Below are 14,931 nucleotides of genomic sequence, written 5' to 3'. Positions count from 1 at the left end.
GATGGAAGGGAACCATTTTCACATATCAGCAAGAGGTCAACACCAATATCTTGAGACATGACCTTGAATTTAGTTGGCTTCCTGTGTGAAAGAGGAATTTGACAAAGAACCACTGTATGATACCAAGTGATGAGGCTATATACTGTTACATGTGAGTACAATGTTATGTTATGGTATCTTGTTCTTAGGTTGAGAAAAGTTGAAGCCGTGACAGGCAAGGTCAAAGATGACCTCCAGGTAAGATCCAATGTCACCTCCTGTGACCTTTGGTGAGAACCCAGGAGGGGGGAATCATGGGAGGTCGAGCTGTTAAACCCTGAGGAGGAAAAGCGAGCCATTTTTATACTAGGGGCTGTAAATTAAACTTTAACCCAACACAAGAAGGTGCTTTGATAGTACTTCATGGTTCAGGGAACTGTCCTTGGGAGTTGCCCTACTTAGACTGAAGGAATGACTTTGCTTCTGTCTCAGTTAGTGTGATAGTCCCGAAGGTGTTTGGTCAGAACTACTGGCACTGTGTGATACAGCACATGTTCTGGGACAGTCTTGAGCACCATATTATGTGTTGGATAAGGTGTTGGATAAGGGGTTCAGAGGCAAAATCAGGAAGATTAGATAAGCCATCTTTTCTTTATATCATTTTGTTTCAAAGGATAAGAAAGATTACTGTGGACATTATTTTGATTCAATCTATATCATCCTTTACTCCTAGATGTCTTAAACCTTCACAAACGTATACTGTGTTCAAGGTTGAAATGTTTCCATGCAATTGGACACATCCTTCTGCAGATTGCATGAAGAAAAGTTTATGTTAGACCCAGGTGTTGTTACAAAAGTTTGGATAACATTTGCCACACTTCAATCAGACGGACACCGCGACTTAAGAAAATGTTTGAACTAACAACAAGATTGGCAACATAAAAAGATGTTGCCATGGCGACGGTGGTCTCTGTTAACGTTTTCGTTTTTAGCCCACATGCAAATAAGGACCTCGCATAATTCGGCATAGATCATATCAGTCGATCATCTTCTCTACCAAAATAACACAAGTTCTCCAATGTATGAAAATCTTGTTTTCACAAAAAAAAATATCGTACCATTTCCTCATAAATTATGTAAATGAGGCCCTCTATGCAAGATTTGTGTCTAATAGTGGCCAGATTTACTTAACTTCCAAATGGTGCAAAAATGAAATCCCCATCATTTACCACTATGGATTTTTAGTATTTTGTCATTAATTATGCAAATTAAGTATCAATTTGCATAATTGATATCTATCGATATTTATCTCTTTCTCAGTTACACATGTCATGTGTTTGAGAGTCCTATAATAGAATGCAGCTGATTTATTAACTGCCCCCATTAATTATGCAAATCAGATATTCATTTGCATTATTGGCATATGATTATGTAAATCATCACTTAAGATATCTACACACCAAAAATTATGATGATCCGTCATCCCATTCTTGCGTTATTCTCTTTCAAAGTTTGAGTCAAAATCAGCTCCTGCAGTTCCAAAAAAGTCGCTAGGGGGTCAAAATCTACAGGACATATTTTCCTAACAAAGAGCTATCCACCACTTAAAAATCATGACTATAGCATGTTCAGAAGACGAGATTTGAAAAGTGAAAGTTCCCCTGCAGTACCATAGAAAGTCGCTAGGGGGCCCAAAATCCAATCATTACAAGGTTTTCCACAGACCTACCCACCTACAAAATATGAAGACAATACATCCAGGCATTCTTGAGTTATCGTCCCATGGACTTTCACATTCCTGTACAATTCCTAGAATTCTTGCAATCTGCACACAATATAGTAAAAATTTGGCTCGCCCCTGAGGCGTCGCCAAAAACTGTATATATACAAGATTGACATGAAAGCCCATTTTGTAAAAATCACAATGTGCATATTCAACCCTACCAGATTGAATTTCACAGACCAACTGTTACACACAAGTCCCATTGACCCTAACACTGGAAGAGTCCAAATGAAATTGTTAAGATCCTGGAAACGAACTTGAGAAAACATTAAGATCAAAAGAAATCGTCCAAGCTTTATATGAAAGAGTCCATTGTAAGGTTATAATGTATATTCATTGCCATTGGTCAGTACTAATGCCCAGCTGTTATTTACCCTGGCACTGGTAAGACACACTGAAAATGTTTAAGATTGAAGGAAAGTCAAGTGTATGCCAACTTTCCAGCAAATTCAGATACTGTAAATTCGGTTATTTTTGTGTGGATTTAATTTCGAGGTAAGAGAGGAAATAGCGTTTTTGTAGTGTTCGAAGTTCCTGGTTGAAACAATTCTGTATTGCAGTAGAAATAAGAAGAAAATCTTTTTAGTTTTGCCGTAAAAAAGGTCACTGCAAAAATGATACCACCGCAAACATATTAAGATTGACAGTAGTGAAAGTGAAGGTATCCAATTTGGGGTGTCCTGCTGTTTGGCAGCTTTGTACAGAGAACTGTGGAAAATCCTTTTGTTCCAGACAAATCTTTTCAACAAGTTCAAGATGTTGCATTTGTCTCTTATTGTTGAGAACAAGACCCCCCAACTCTGTTCTTCACCTTCTTGCACGCTACTGCTTAGACCTACAGTCCTGTAGAGTACAACCTACTGTGAATCTGCCAATCCATTGTCTTAGACCTACACAACAAGTTTGCACATTGTCTGTCGAAATGAAAATGGATTGCAGCCAGTTTGTTACAAACAAAAAGCTAACTGTTCCCCCTGACTCACAACACAGCTTGCTTTCGCCAAGTTTAACTGGTGTTTTATGTTACTGTCAGCAGATTAGAGTCAGGGATATCAAGCTAACTAACCACACAGCTGTTGGCAGATAAAAATCTCCCAATTCTACTGTACTGAGGTGGCCAGCTATACAGATTATTCAAAGCTCTAAAGACGTTATGTCTACACCTTTATTTGTTGTTTGCTGGTGTATCAATGGTAACAATCAACACTAAGTAGAAATGGAAAGAAATGATGACAGAATTTTTACGATTCTTGTCAGTGCTTTTTTCCTGAAGGAACAAGTGTGGATTAGATGTTGCATTCAAGAATGCTTTTAAATCTTTGTAAGATAAGAAAATGCTGTATTTGCAGGTGTTATCAACTTAGACCCTGAGGTAGGGAAGACTTCTTTATCTTTTCTGTGGGTGGGCATTGGCCTAAGGCACCAGGCACAGGCGAGCTATTTCGATTTCCAATTGATTTCGTAGGTAAAGGTATCTTATTTCCATGATCAATAGCCAGGTGCCTAACTTTTACATCGTTGCCTTCCTGACTTTATCATAACACCTAGGCCTCCCGACTGAAGTCAGCGTGAACATACTAGTAGTCAGGAGCCTCCCTGCAGTCACCCCCATGAAAACAAACGAAACCTTTTGAGAAAGATTCAGGAAATCTTCCTGTATGGTCAACAGTTGCAAGATACATGTAGAGTGATCCTACCGGCAGTTTCCTTTCTAAATGCAGATTGTAGATCGCAGCATCTGAATTCTACTGTCTTTGTGGGGGTCTGTGGTTTAAAAGTGCTTTCTAGATTTTTCCTTTTGACCATTGTTGAATCAACGGAAACCCAGAGGGCAAGGAAAGGTGTTTTACTCCCCTGGGTCTTATTCTCTTAGACATACACAGATAAATTAAGAAGATAAAGCTAAGCACCCCTGAAATCTACAAGCAGATCTCTAGAGAGGAAAATCTTCTTGAGACACTTTTGAGACAGAAAACCTTCAGACTCAATGCTCAGGAGGGGCTCTTATTTTCATGAAGTTTTGTGGCACTATTAAACATTAATCTGAAGCTTTGCAATGCAATGAGTTTTACAAGTGATAGTCATCTCAAGACAAAAGTAAGGCAGCCAGAAATGGTTAGGTAGGATTTCCTTCCAAAGATCTGCTTGGAGATAAAATCTTTAGCCCCCTTCCTATGTGGGGTCATGAGTGATAAGGTGTATCCTGGGTAAACAACGGTGTCAGACTCCCAGACCCTCCCTATTGTTACAGGTCTCCTCTGTAGGCTGGACAAACATATCATCTGCTTCATCTGCACATCTCTTCTGGGTCACTCAAACAACTGTTGTGTCAGAAATCTAATTAGCTGTTAAGCTGATAAACTCCTCAGTGTGGCCTGTGAAGAAGAAGAAAAAGAAGGTGTTTTTTTGGTTTTATCGAAAAGCCAGGGTTTTTGATCTTCAGATATTTTCAATAATGACTGACACCTGAATTCAAAATGTTTGGTAAAAAAAGTCATGTAGTAGATTTTTTTCATCACAACTTGCAGCCACAAAAAACTCCAGTCTACACTGATATATTTTTGCATCTTTATTACCTTGGTTTATCTTAATTAAATGACATAACGAGAAATGGGGGCTGTGGTCCTTTAACCCTTTCCCTACTGAGATGGGAGAACGTTTGCCATGTTTAGCCTTTCCTTACAAAGAAAGGAAATCCAAACAAATGATGAAATTTTGTATGGCCTACAGGGGGGCAAAATAACTGATAATTCACCTCCTGGTCAAGTCGTTGTGCAAACAATGTTGTGTGAAGTGGCTGGATTAACTGGTGCTTCACACCCCGGTGTTTGTTTGTTTGTTTAGGACAATTATTTGTCATCAGAAGGTACTTGGCGATGTGGTGCGAATGGCTGGAGTGTTTGTATTTGTGAGCAGATAGGACTATTCACACCTTATTGGCCATACTTAAGTCAGGTCATCGATATTTGTTTAGAAAGGGATTGGTTGAGTGAGGCTATTGGTTTGCATATTGTTTGGTTTTTGACCAGGTTTAGCTCAAAAAGTTTTGCATTGATAAATTGGTATAACTTTCTATGTGTAATCTGACAGCAATCTTCCTGACCTATCCCTCGACATTTCTCTTGGTTATGTTTTGTCTTGTTCATTCAAACTCCCCACAAGAGTCTTCTCTAAATAGAAGAACATATTCGCAAAAGATTTTTACCGATGCCAAGTCATTACAGGCTGCGGAAAGTTGTATATTATGAATGCCCTTGTCACACAATTTTTCTTTTTCTTTTCTTTCTTGCAATGGTCACCTGAAGGCCACTTCAACGTTATGGGTAACATGAATTTGCAGGTAATAGTATCTCTTTGCCCTATGTTTTTACCCCATAAAAAGTTTTATCTTAGGAAGCTTCAAAAACTTACCTGTAGTCCACACACTCTACTTTGTACTCTCATTTCCCTAGTTTACACAGATCATTAATCTGGATAAATAAACATAAGATACACTAACACTAAGTAACAGTAGCTTATGTTTTATGGGGGGGTAAGACCTTCACCTTTTAATTTTGGTTTAATGATCATTATTTTGAAAAAGCTGGCTAGTAATCTCTCTAACTCTAAGTAGTTATGATCAATTCATTATTGATCAGCAGAAAAATTAACTAAGAATCAAGAAATAGTAAACAATCATTAATGGTACTGTTTTGTGGCATTTGCTGATTTGGACTCTTTCTTTTCATTTGTAGAGGGTGAAGTGATACATTTGCAGTGTTTTTAGATTGCAGTAGAAATTACACAATGCAAGACAGAGCATGTTCATTAGCCTCTACCAGGCTCCGCGGATCGCTGGGAAAATTAGCCAAATAGAGGGAATTGTATGAAGGGAGTCGGCTACAGAGAGAGGGTCCAATAGGCAATCCTAACTGCGGCTGCTAATGAAACCCTCCATGGCCAAAGTCCCCTGGCAAATGTTCTCCCTATCGGGCCTATGCAGCCGGCGCTGTTAGTCTGGTAGAGACTAATGTTCATAGTGAAATGAGTCTGTGGTGAGAGTTCACTGCAAATGTAAAACCACCGCGAAAAGTTCATGATTTACAATATGTAAATGAGAAGCTGACAGACATTCTTACTAGTAATCAGTGCTTTGGCGACCCACAGTTTAGTCGAGGACACTAACACAGGATTTACACCTTTGGTTGAATGAAAGAATTTGAAGATTTAAGTTCTTATCCGCTGGTAAAGCAAACCAGATGTGGCTGACCTTGATCTTGAAATGGTCTTTTACGTTTTATGAGGGTCGGGTCAAAACAGTGACAGAAAACAAGAGTTATCACTAATTTGCATGTTATACTCTTACCAGTTGTCCATAAACCAGCATGAAATTGGCAGTACAAGGTTGCTAGGTGTAGGCTACAGGATCTCGAACTGTGTGACTGGAAATTTTCACATAGAATGAAGTATTAAGGTCATTTGTATTTCAGATTAAGGAATTCACATGTGTACTTAATGTAGGGTGGATGCCAGTCGAACATGAAATCAAGAAACTAGCACATTGATGATGTTTTCTGTACAAAGACTTGTTGTACCTTCCCCTTCCTTACCTCTCCACATCTCTGCTTCCTGTGGGTCGACCGTCCCCTATGCCCCTAGGTGAGAATTAGTCTGCAACAGGTGCCATTGTGTTTTACAAAATTACCAGCGTAAAACTACCCCTCCCCCTCCAGGCATCCAGAGTTGTACAGCCTTGATTGCATTCCTCAATTAGTTGGCAGCTGGCCTCAGTCCTTCCAACTAAAGTCAGGCCCTATAAATCTGTCAGAGGAACTTTGGGCCACACCAATTCATTTTTCTGGTTCCCAGATCTTCTAAAGGGAAAATGTTGCAAGTAGTTGGATGTTACTGTGGCTCAACACAATTGAGCCCCTGGTTCAAATTAGTTGGTAACGGGGAGACCCGAGTTCAAATCCCGGGCCAGGACATCTCGGTTGGGGCTGCACCTGTCTTTAGGAAGGGACCTCGTTCAAGGAGGTACCTCGAGTATGTTAAAGGGGAAGGGCTAGCAACACCTCCCTGTAAAAATATACCATGTTACTGATCCAGCAAGGAAACTTGCTGCCCTATGTGCCAGTAGGCACTACAAAAGAGGGCAAGATGAAGACAGGAGACTAGGGGAAAAATTATTATATTGACTCCATGAAACTCACTTGATATACCAAGGTACAGACTTTCCCTCAGACCCTGTTCTCATGTTCATCCACCAGTTAAGCCAGCATATTAACTTTGTGAGGCATTGACCGCAAAGGTATCTGTCCTCTACCTTAAGGACTTACCATAGGTCACCTTGGGCCACAGGATATAACAAGCATATCTTACAAAGGTGGTCCATTGTAAGCCAGGGAAACATGTGGGACTGATAACAGACAGGCAGAGTTCATTTCATGGATCACATCCATGTGCCCATTCTATTTTTACCTGTCCCTACCAGTAGAAAAAGATGATACAGTCAAATCTACATACAAGTGTTGTGTCCATAGTAACTACCTGTCCACATAGAATATATTTTATTGAACCCATAATTGAAAAACGACCAAATATATCAAAGAGAGTTCCTTTCAGGAACTTTTTTTTTCAAACTTCAGATTTGGAATCTTCAGAAGATGGTATCCAAAATATTGACTTAGTATGGCCTAACAAGCCAATATTAGTTATTACCTGTAACAAGGATGGTTCCTTTAAAGCTGGTGCGACACATGGTACAGATAAAGAAAACCTGACTTCAAACCTAGATATCATCTGAAAGGAAAATGCAGAGGTCTGCCTGTTGTTAATGAGGACGGAAGTGAATCTAGTCTTTGATTTAGATACCATCTTTAAGGAAAGTGCTGAGACATGTCCTTTGCTAATAAGGCACTCAGGATTGGTTTGAAGGATAACGTCCTTGTGTTCCCTGATTTCACTCTAGCCTCTGCAACTATTTCTGTACATGTACCATGATAAAAAACGTCCCAGTGTCAGGTGTAAACCTCTACAAGTTAAAGAACCCAACACACCAGATGTACTGGCTAAAAAGTGAGCCATTGCGAAGCTGTGTTGCACTACTACAAGCTGCTTGAAAAAGCAATATGCTTAACCGTAATTGAGGATGGCTGGTCGTATTTTGCCTTTTTTAAGAAAACATTGCTTTAGCCCAATATTATTTTATATAGAATATTCTGTCATTTTCATTTGTAACCAGACTGTTCTGATTCAATTAACGTAAACTGAATATATTTTTTTTAATTTTGTGTGTGTAATATGAGCACTAAAACTTAAGATATTCATAGTGCACTAATATAAGTCCTTCATAAACTTGTGTCAAAAGGATTATACATACAGTAATTTCTGTGAAACTGTCAAAATTATATATGTACAGAATGTGCACGTTTATTGAAAAACATCCATTGGCAAAGAAATAAAGTCAGATTTTAAGTTTGTAGATGATGTCATCCAGAAAATCAAGTCTGTGTGGCCTAAGATATTATCTTAAGCAAAGTGCAGTGACCAGACTGTTACTAATAAGCAAGGAAGTCAATATGGTTTGGAAGTCAGATACCATCTCAGAGGAAAGTGAAGGAATGTGTCTGTCGCTAATAAGAAAGGCAGAGTAACTAAAGGGAGTCCTTACTATGAAGGAGGGATGGAGGAATGTGTCCTTGGGCAACCTCTCAAGTCTTTTAGAGCTTTTGCAGTTGGGGCTTACCAGTAATTGTATCAAGGCTGTTAATGTCACTTTCAATGCAGGAGAAACGAAAGACCTGGAATCGGAACAAAAACTGTTAAGCATTAGTAATTGTCAAAAGAAAAAAGTATTTCTATAGGTGTAGCTTGTTTGTAAAGAACACATCATGAAATAGCATTGAAGTCCTTTTGCTATTCTAGCTAGATGATTTTTGCCTCCTTTTATTGTCATAAGTGTGAACAGTTACAAGCAAACAGCACTAAGCAATTAAAACATTATAAATGACGTCCACTTAACTATGATATACATTTTGAAGGAATCACCAGTGACAATCTCAAATTACTTTCTGTTACACAAGTACAATGTACATGTCAACGTTAGTAGAGGTATGATTGAATGTGAACGTGAAGTAAGAAAGGAATCTAATTTGGGCCCAGGGTTCAGCTCACCAGGCAACTTGTGAGAAAATTGCTTCAAGCCACATCCTGTCTGGCCACACCAATTTGTTTCCTTGGTTGTTCCCTGGTGTTGTGAATTAAAAATTTAGCAAGAGGAGGATTTGGACTTATTCACCCCTTGGAACTGTCTGTACCAACTAATGGTTTACTTAACTTCTAGTTACTAGTAAGCATTACCTTTTAACTTAGATCTGAGAAACAACATGTGCTCAATGTCTCTGTCATACATGAAACGTTACCAGTACCCCATTTGAACTCAGGTTTCTAACTGGGCATCGGTTCTGATCTTGTAAAGAAAGATGTACTTCAAGCCGCATCCTGCATTAACCCAGCAGTTAAGAGCACCTGCTGTCTCCGTCTTACATGTAATATATTACTGGTACCTCATTTGGACCCAGGTTACTAACTGGGCATCGGTTCTCATCTGATAAAAAAAGATGTACGTCAAGTCGCATCCTGCCATTAGCCCACCAGTTAAGTAAGACCTGTCCGCTATTTCATCTGCACCCAGGTTTCTAACTGGGCATTGGTTCTGATCTTATAAAGAAAGATGTACTTCAAGCCACATCCTGCCATTAACCCAGCAGTAAAGAGCGCCCGCTGGCCCCTTGATAAGTTGACTAATCCAGACTTCCTGTGGACCAGCATGCCTGGATCAGCTCAGCAATATTGGATGTGAAACTCACACATACTGTACTGGGGTTTGAAATACTCACCTGCATGCTGCAATTTGCTCATAGATCTTGAAATTGCCTGCAAGAAAATTTGCAAGCTTGCAATTTTGTAGGTGCAAAAAATCCAGGGCCAGTTGTTATGAACCAAACTTCAGTTATGAAGAATTTTATGATTGTATACACAGTTTTCTCTCAATGTTACGAAAATCCCCTACGACAGTATGTGCACGATATGAGAAGGATAGTTTCAAGCCATGCAGCACCCTCCAGGTGAGCTAGGCATTCCAACTGCACTAAGCAAACATTGGCATCATTGTTCAAGGTCACAGTTTCACGACCTTGGTGATATTCCGACAAAGTGATGTATGACCTGTTTCCTTAAGGTGCCACCCTGATTGGTTTTTCCTTTCTAGTCCGGATGACGTCCTACGAATGCCCCTTATTAAGCGTCCAGAAGACAGGAAACAGACGTCTCCCCCCACCTTGTATAATTTTGTACTCCTGCAACCATTTGTGGACAGTTGTAATACATCACCTGTAAGACTGGCCATTCATGTTCCAGTCTTTTGTTGTGTGTGGCCTGGTGGTCAGTGATGGTGGTCGGTGACCCTGTGTCTGTACAACAAGGTCAACCTTTACTGTTACTGGTGGGGACTTAATATTGTAATAGGAAGTGAAATGAGGTATTCGCAGTGTTGAAACAACTGAAGTAATGAAAAGCAGGACAGAAAATTATGTGTATGGGGAATGTTGAGCTTGCGGCTAGAGGACAACACAAAAACCACAGCCATAAAACTGCTGCTAAATATATCTCAACTTACAGTACCTTCCAAGCTTGATCCACGAATTGATGAAAGTCTTGGAATATAAACTATAGAACAGTTGATCCTCACATTATTCCACGATTTTGTAGATCTAGGTCACCTGATTTGAAGATAAAGGTCACAGGAAAACAGATCAAGGTCACATGATGATAAAGGAATGTCAACGGTTGATCGAGGTCACATGATGTCATAGACTAAGGTTAAACCAATAAAGTCCTTGCCCTTCTGTTATTGCTGATGTTATCTCAGGTGGAATGTGTGTCAATGATGGTTGGACAGTCAGATGTCACAGAGTGATTGACAGCTTTTGACAGCCGAGGATTAGAATGCTTGGTCAACGAAAACAACTTCAGACAGATGGTCAGTAGTGCTCTGGATGACTCTGTAAGGTGACATTTTTGCCCTGACCTCCCACACCCCTGTCACATATTTGGACTGTCCTGAGCTTCTGGGTTTGGGTATCAGTAGATCACTATCTGTCTGTCAGGTTAGGAACATTTTCGAAAAAGGTATCTGTCCTAAAAGAAACTTGAGTACCTTAATTTTCTTACCAATAAGTTTTATGATATACTTTTGTTCATATCTGAAATCGCCACCTTAAACCACTGTGTGTAATGAAAAGCAGTACTATGTCCATGTATTCACAAGCCATATGAACAGATGGGCCTTGTGATATTAGATATGATAAAGTTCAAAATATTTCCTTATTTACTTACTCTTAAATCTTAAAGAGTTTCATTATTGTGAAATGAGGCTAAGCATGTTTTCCTCTGGTTATTTTAACCCTCGTCCTGCTAGCATGCAAACTTATGCTGTAACCAATAAAATGCTTTGCATCAATTAGCCTGCAGTAGGATTCTAGGAAGAAGGTTAATTCTACCCCTGCTCTAGGCTCTCGTGTCATTAGCCAATTTTATTGCCTTGGCCTGTAACTGAAATGCCAGAGCTGGATAGCTCAGCCCTTTGATGCCCAGGTTCAGTCAAGCTTCCGAGTTCACCCGCCATTTGATCGCAATATCGTGACACGGGATTCCTGTGTGTGCTGTTTATACATTTCTGGGTTGATTTTGATTTACTTCTTATACGAATACCAGAGGGACAGATCTGGCCATTGCCCAAGACAAACTATTTTTTGAGCTGGGATTCGAACCTGCGACCTTTCCGATATGGCATGAGTCCCATAACTGCCACTCCGCCACTGGGGTCAGATGTGAGAAATATCATCTTAAAGTGTGTTTATTTAGAAGCTCACCAACTTGTCCTTACTTTCAACCGCAGAGCGCGCTAGTTGAGCTAACTGCCATTCAAAGTTGATATCATGGAGGACAAATTATATTAATCCCACATCTGACATACATGTAATTGCCTTGTTCTGACACATGTACAATGTGTATTTTCTCATTCTCTGGCAGTGCCTTGAGTAGATGACTAAGAAGGCCAAGATGTCTAACCTCTAAGATACCCCAATCCTTGGATATCCCAATGAACATGTCAGTCACAATGGAAGCACAAACTATAGCATAAAATCTCAACTGCATTTGCTCACATACATCATCTTATACCTTCAAACCCATCATTTTGATTGGCAGTCAAGAATAGTCTTATTAGCTACTGACATGCATACTGACTCATTTTTCGCTAGTTTACAGAGCTCACAGATTCCGAAATCCCTATGTTCCGAAATCCCTATGTTCTGAAATCCCTATGCTCCGAAATCTAACAGAATAAAATCGAAATTCAACGTGAATATAAATGTATAGTATATGTAACTAAATGTTCCAACTCTGGGCCATAATTCGGTAGAGAGTTGTGGCTTAACGAGGTTCATGGTGGCATTTAGATTTAGATCCTATACCTTCCTCTGATACTCTTCTCTTGTGCCATTTGGGAGATCCTGAACTCTGTTAAATTTGAACCAGAGGCCGAACCGCATCGCAAATGTCTTGTTCATGTATGAGTGAATTTTTTTTCATTTCCTTATATTTTTAAAAAGTATATATATATTCAATTGCATATCTAACTGGCGCGAGGTCATTAGATATCTTAATCTTTGATATCTAAATTCTCCGAATACCTGCATTCAGACAGTTTGGACTATGAAATATCAAAATATGAAAGATTTTCGAGATTTTTATAAAAAAATCTTGAAATTTTCTTTGAAAAGAGTTTTTGATAGCTAGTTGAAATAAATTGAATTTTTTTATAACTAATGCAAAAATCTCGAAATTTTCGAAAGCTGATATAGAAAAATCCAATCTTTTTCAAACGATCAAACGGAGTTTTAGATGCGTCATGGACTCTTCCTAAGAAATATGGCCGTGTGTTGGAACATTTCGATAGGGGTTTTTGAACTTATATGGCATAGGGATTTCGGAACATACTATATAGGGATTTCGGAATATAGGGATTTCGGAATATAGGGATTTCGGAACATAGGGCTGTAACCGGTCATAAGTACTGCCCACAGCAACCTCTCGAATTGTGGTAGCTTGTCACAGAGGCGCGATCAAGCATTGTGGTAGATTGTAGTGTCCCTGGCATGTTCATGTCAGTGACTTCTTTATGGGAAGCCGGCCAAAGTAAATCCATGCGCGGACGTTATCAATAATATCACGTTCATGCGGTGTAACCAAGCATTAAGGTCGAAATGGAGGCTATTTTTGTTCATTCTTGAGTGTGTCGGCGCATGGTTAGCGAACCTGCTTCCGGACCAGAAGGTCTGGAGTTCGAATCCCAGCTGTAAATGTTGACGTGACTTGCACGCTACTGGAAATGGTGTTCAGGAAGGGATTTTTTCAGCTGTGATTTGTCATTGCTCTTGTGGAATAGAGCAGGGAACACGTAAAACCACAGCACTTGTGGAGGATTAAACTTTTAAGTGTGCTTGACAGGATAAGGCTGTGTCTCTATTTATTGTTCATATTCATGTTGTTTGATTATTTCATTGCAAATGAGTCATTCATGTTGATACGTTGTATTTTGTCACCACGGATGATTAAAGTACATACATGTATCCCAGACTGAGCATACAAACAATACTGATAATGATGATATAAAGATACAATTTTCATTTTTCGTTTGTCTCATATACATTGTGTATTGTGACATTGTGTACTACGTTTATGTTTTCAAGGTATGCTTTCCGTTTTTCATGAATGTTAATGTTGTGTCCTTACAGATGATAACGAGTGTGCGCTGAGAAACGGAGGATGTCAGGACGGCTGTTACAACACCATCGGCAGCTTCTACTGCAGGTGTCGCCCCGGGTACAAGCTGGGAGACGACGGCAAGACATGCGAAGGTAAGCCTCACTTCTTAAAACTGTTCTTTTTCTGTATTAATAATTGTTCGCCCAGCTTCACCTACCCCTAATTAATAAGAATCATAGAGACGCAAGAAACATATAAAACACTGTCCTTTGTGAATAAAGAATGGACTAATAAACAATATAGATATTCAAATTGTAGTGTTTTCCATGTTGTGATCTGCTGTCTTTTTTCTTTTGTCTCTCTATTCTTTTTATTAAAATGTACATTCTGTACATCAAGTTTTAGTAGTTTGGTTTCCATAAAGCCATCAGGCCTTAAAATGGGTTGTTTGACCCATTCCTTGGCTTATTATATATTGTGGTCCAATTTGACATTTACATATTCTGTAGTCTATAGGCTCTATCAAAGCAGTTTTCGTAAAAATTCTGTACAATTAGTAAAAGATCAAGTTTCAGTAGTTTGGTTTCCATAAACCCATCAGCCTTTAAATTTGGTTGTTTGACCTTTGCCTTAGGAGGGCACGACTTGTGAAAGTCATTCCTTAAGGACCCCATAATCACCCTTTAAGGAAACACTAGACAGACCGCAGCAGGAGTGTGTATACACAATAAAAGATAAGACGGGCCACTGGGAGGTCAAGTGCCCTAAGATGCTCGTATCACCTCCGAAGTGCCGTCTGAACTCTCAAAGTTTACAAAGCTTCAGTCATGTCTGTGCAAAAGCTGAAAACCAGATATTGAGCTTTTTTTTCTGATGTAGAAACCTGACAATGTGTTGGCTTAAACTGAGGTTGCTTCATGCATGAAGGAAATGTTTAGGATTAGCCTTCTCCCTTCCTCAAAGCCCATAACCAATACAAATTGGATGCCAAAGGGTTACCTCAGTGAGTAGAAGGTTAAAGGCCCCTCTTTTGAATTGTCTGCCTAAATCCTAAAGCTATAAAATTTACAGTGGAGGAGGATTTTTTATTGTAAATTGATTTAAACAGAAACCACAAACATTAAACCACTGCAAATATTTTTCAATTCACAGTATTTGATTTCCTTTCGGCATATTTCCACCTTTTGTGAATAAAAGCACATTGGACAATGGGCTTAGGTAACCATAGAATAGCTTTGCTGTAAGAAAAAGTATTATACGATTTAGCCATATGGATGGCTTGAGTTAGAGGTTTGGGGTATGTAGGGCAGTTGTGTTTTCATAGGCAAAAACAGGTCCTAAGGTTTGTGCCAGGAGGT

At 39.3% G+C, this 14,931-nt stretch overlaps 1 protein-coding gene across 5 annotated transcripts in view; it reads left to right on the top strand.

Moving 5' to 3' along the window:
• The window catches only part of LOC136443933 (multiple epidermal growth factor-like domains protein 6), a 107,395-nt gene that overhangs the window by 53,226 nt on the left and 39,238 nt on the right, over positions 1-14,931 (top strand). For 4 of the 5 annotated variants that reach the window (XM_066441308.1, XM_066441309.1, XM_066441311.1 and 1 more), the window contains exon 5: positions 13,603-13,725. In XM_066441308.1, coding sequence (XP_066297405.1) covers positions 13,603-13,725 — 123 coding nt within the window. Of the gene's footprint in view, positions 1-15; positions 152-13,602; positions 13,726-14,931 lie in introns of those variants that run through there. The other variant, XM_066441313.1, reaches the window with a different exon arrangement.

The sequence above is a fragment of the Branchiostoma lanceolatum genome, chromosome 10 (genome assembly GCF_035083965.1).
Source record: "Branchiostoma lanceolatum isolate klBraLanc5 chromosome 10, klBraLanc5.hap2, whole genome shotgun sequence".
Classification (NCBI taxonomy): Eukaryota; Metazoa; Chordata; class Leptocardii; order Amphioxiformes; family Branchiostomatidae; genus Branchiostoma; species Branchiostoma lanceolatum.
Note: the sequence above shows the minus strand (reverse complement) of the source record. Positions and strands in the feature narration are given on the sequence as shown.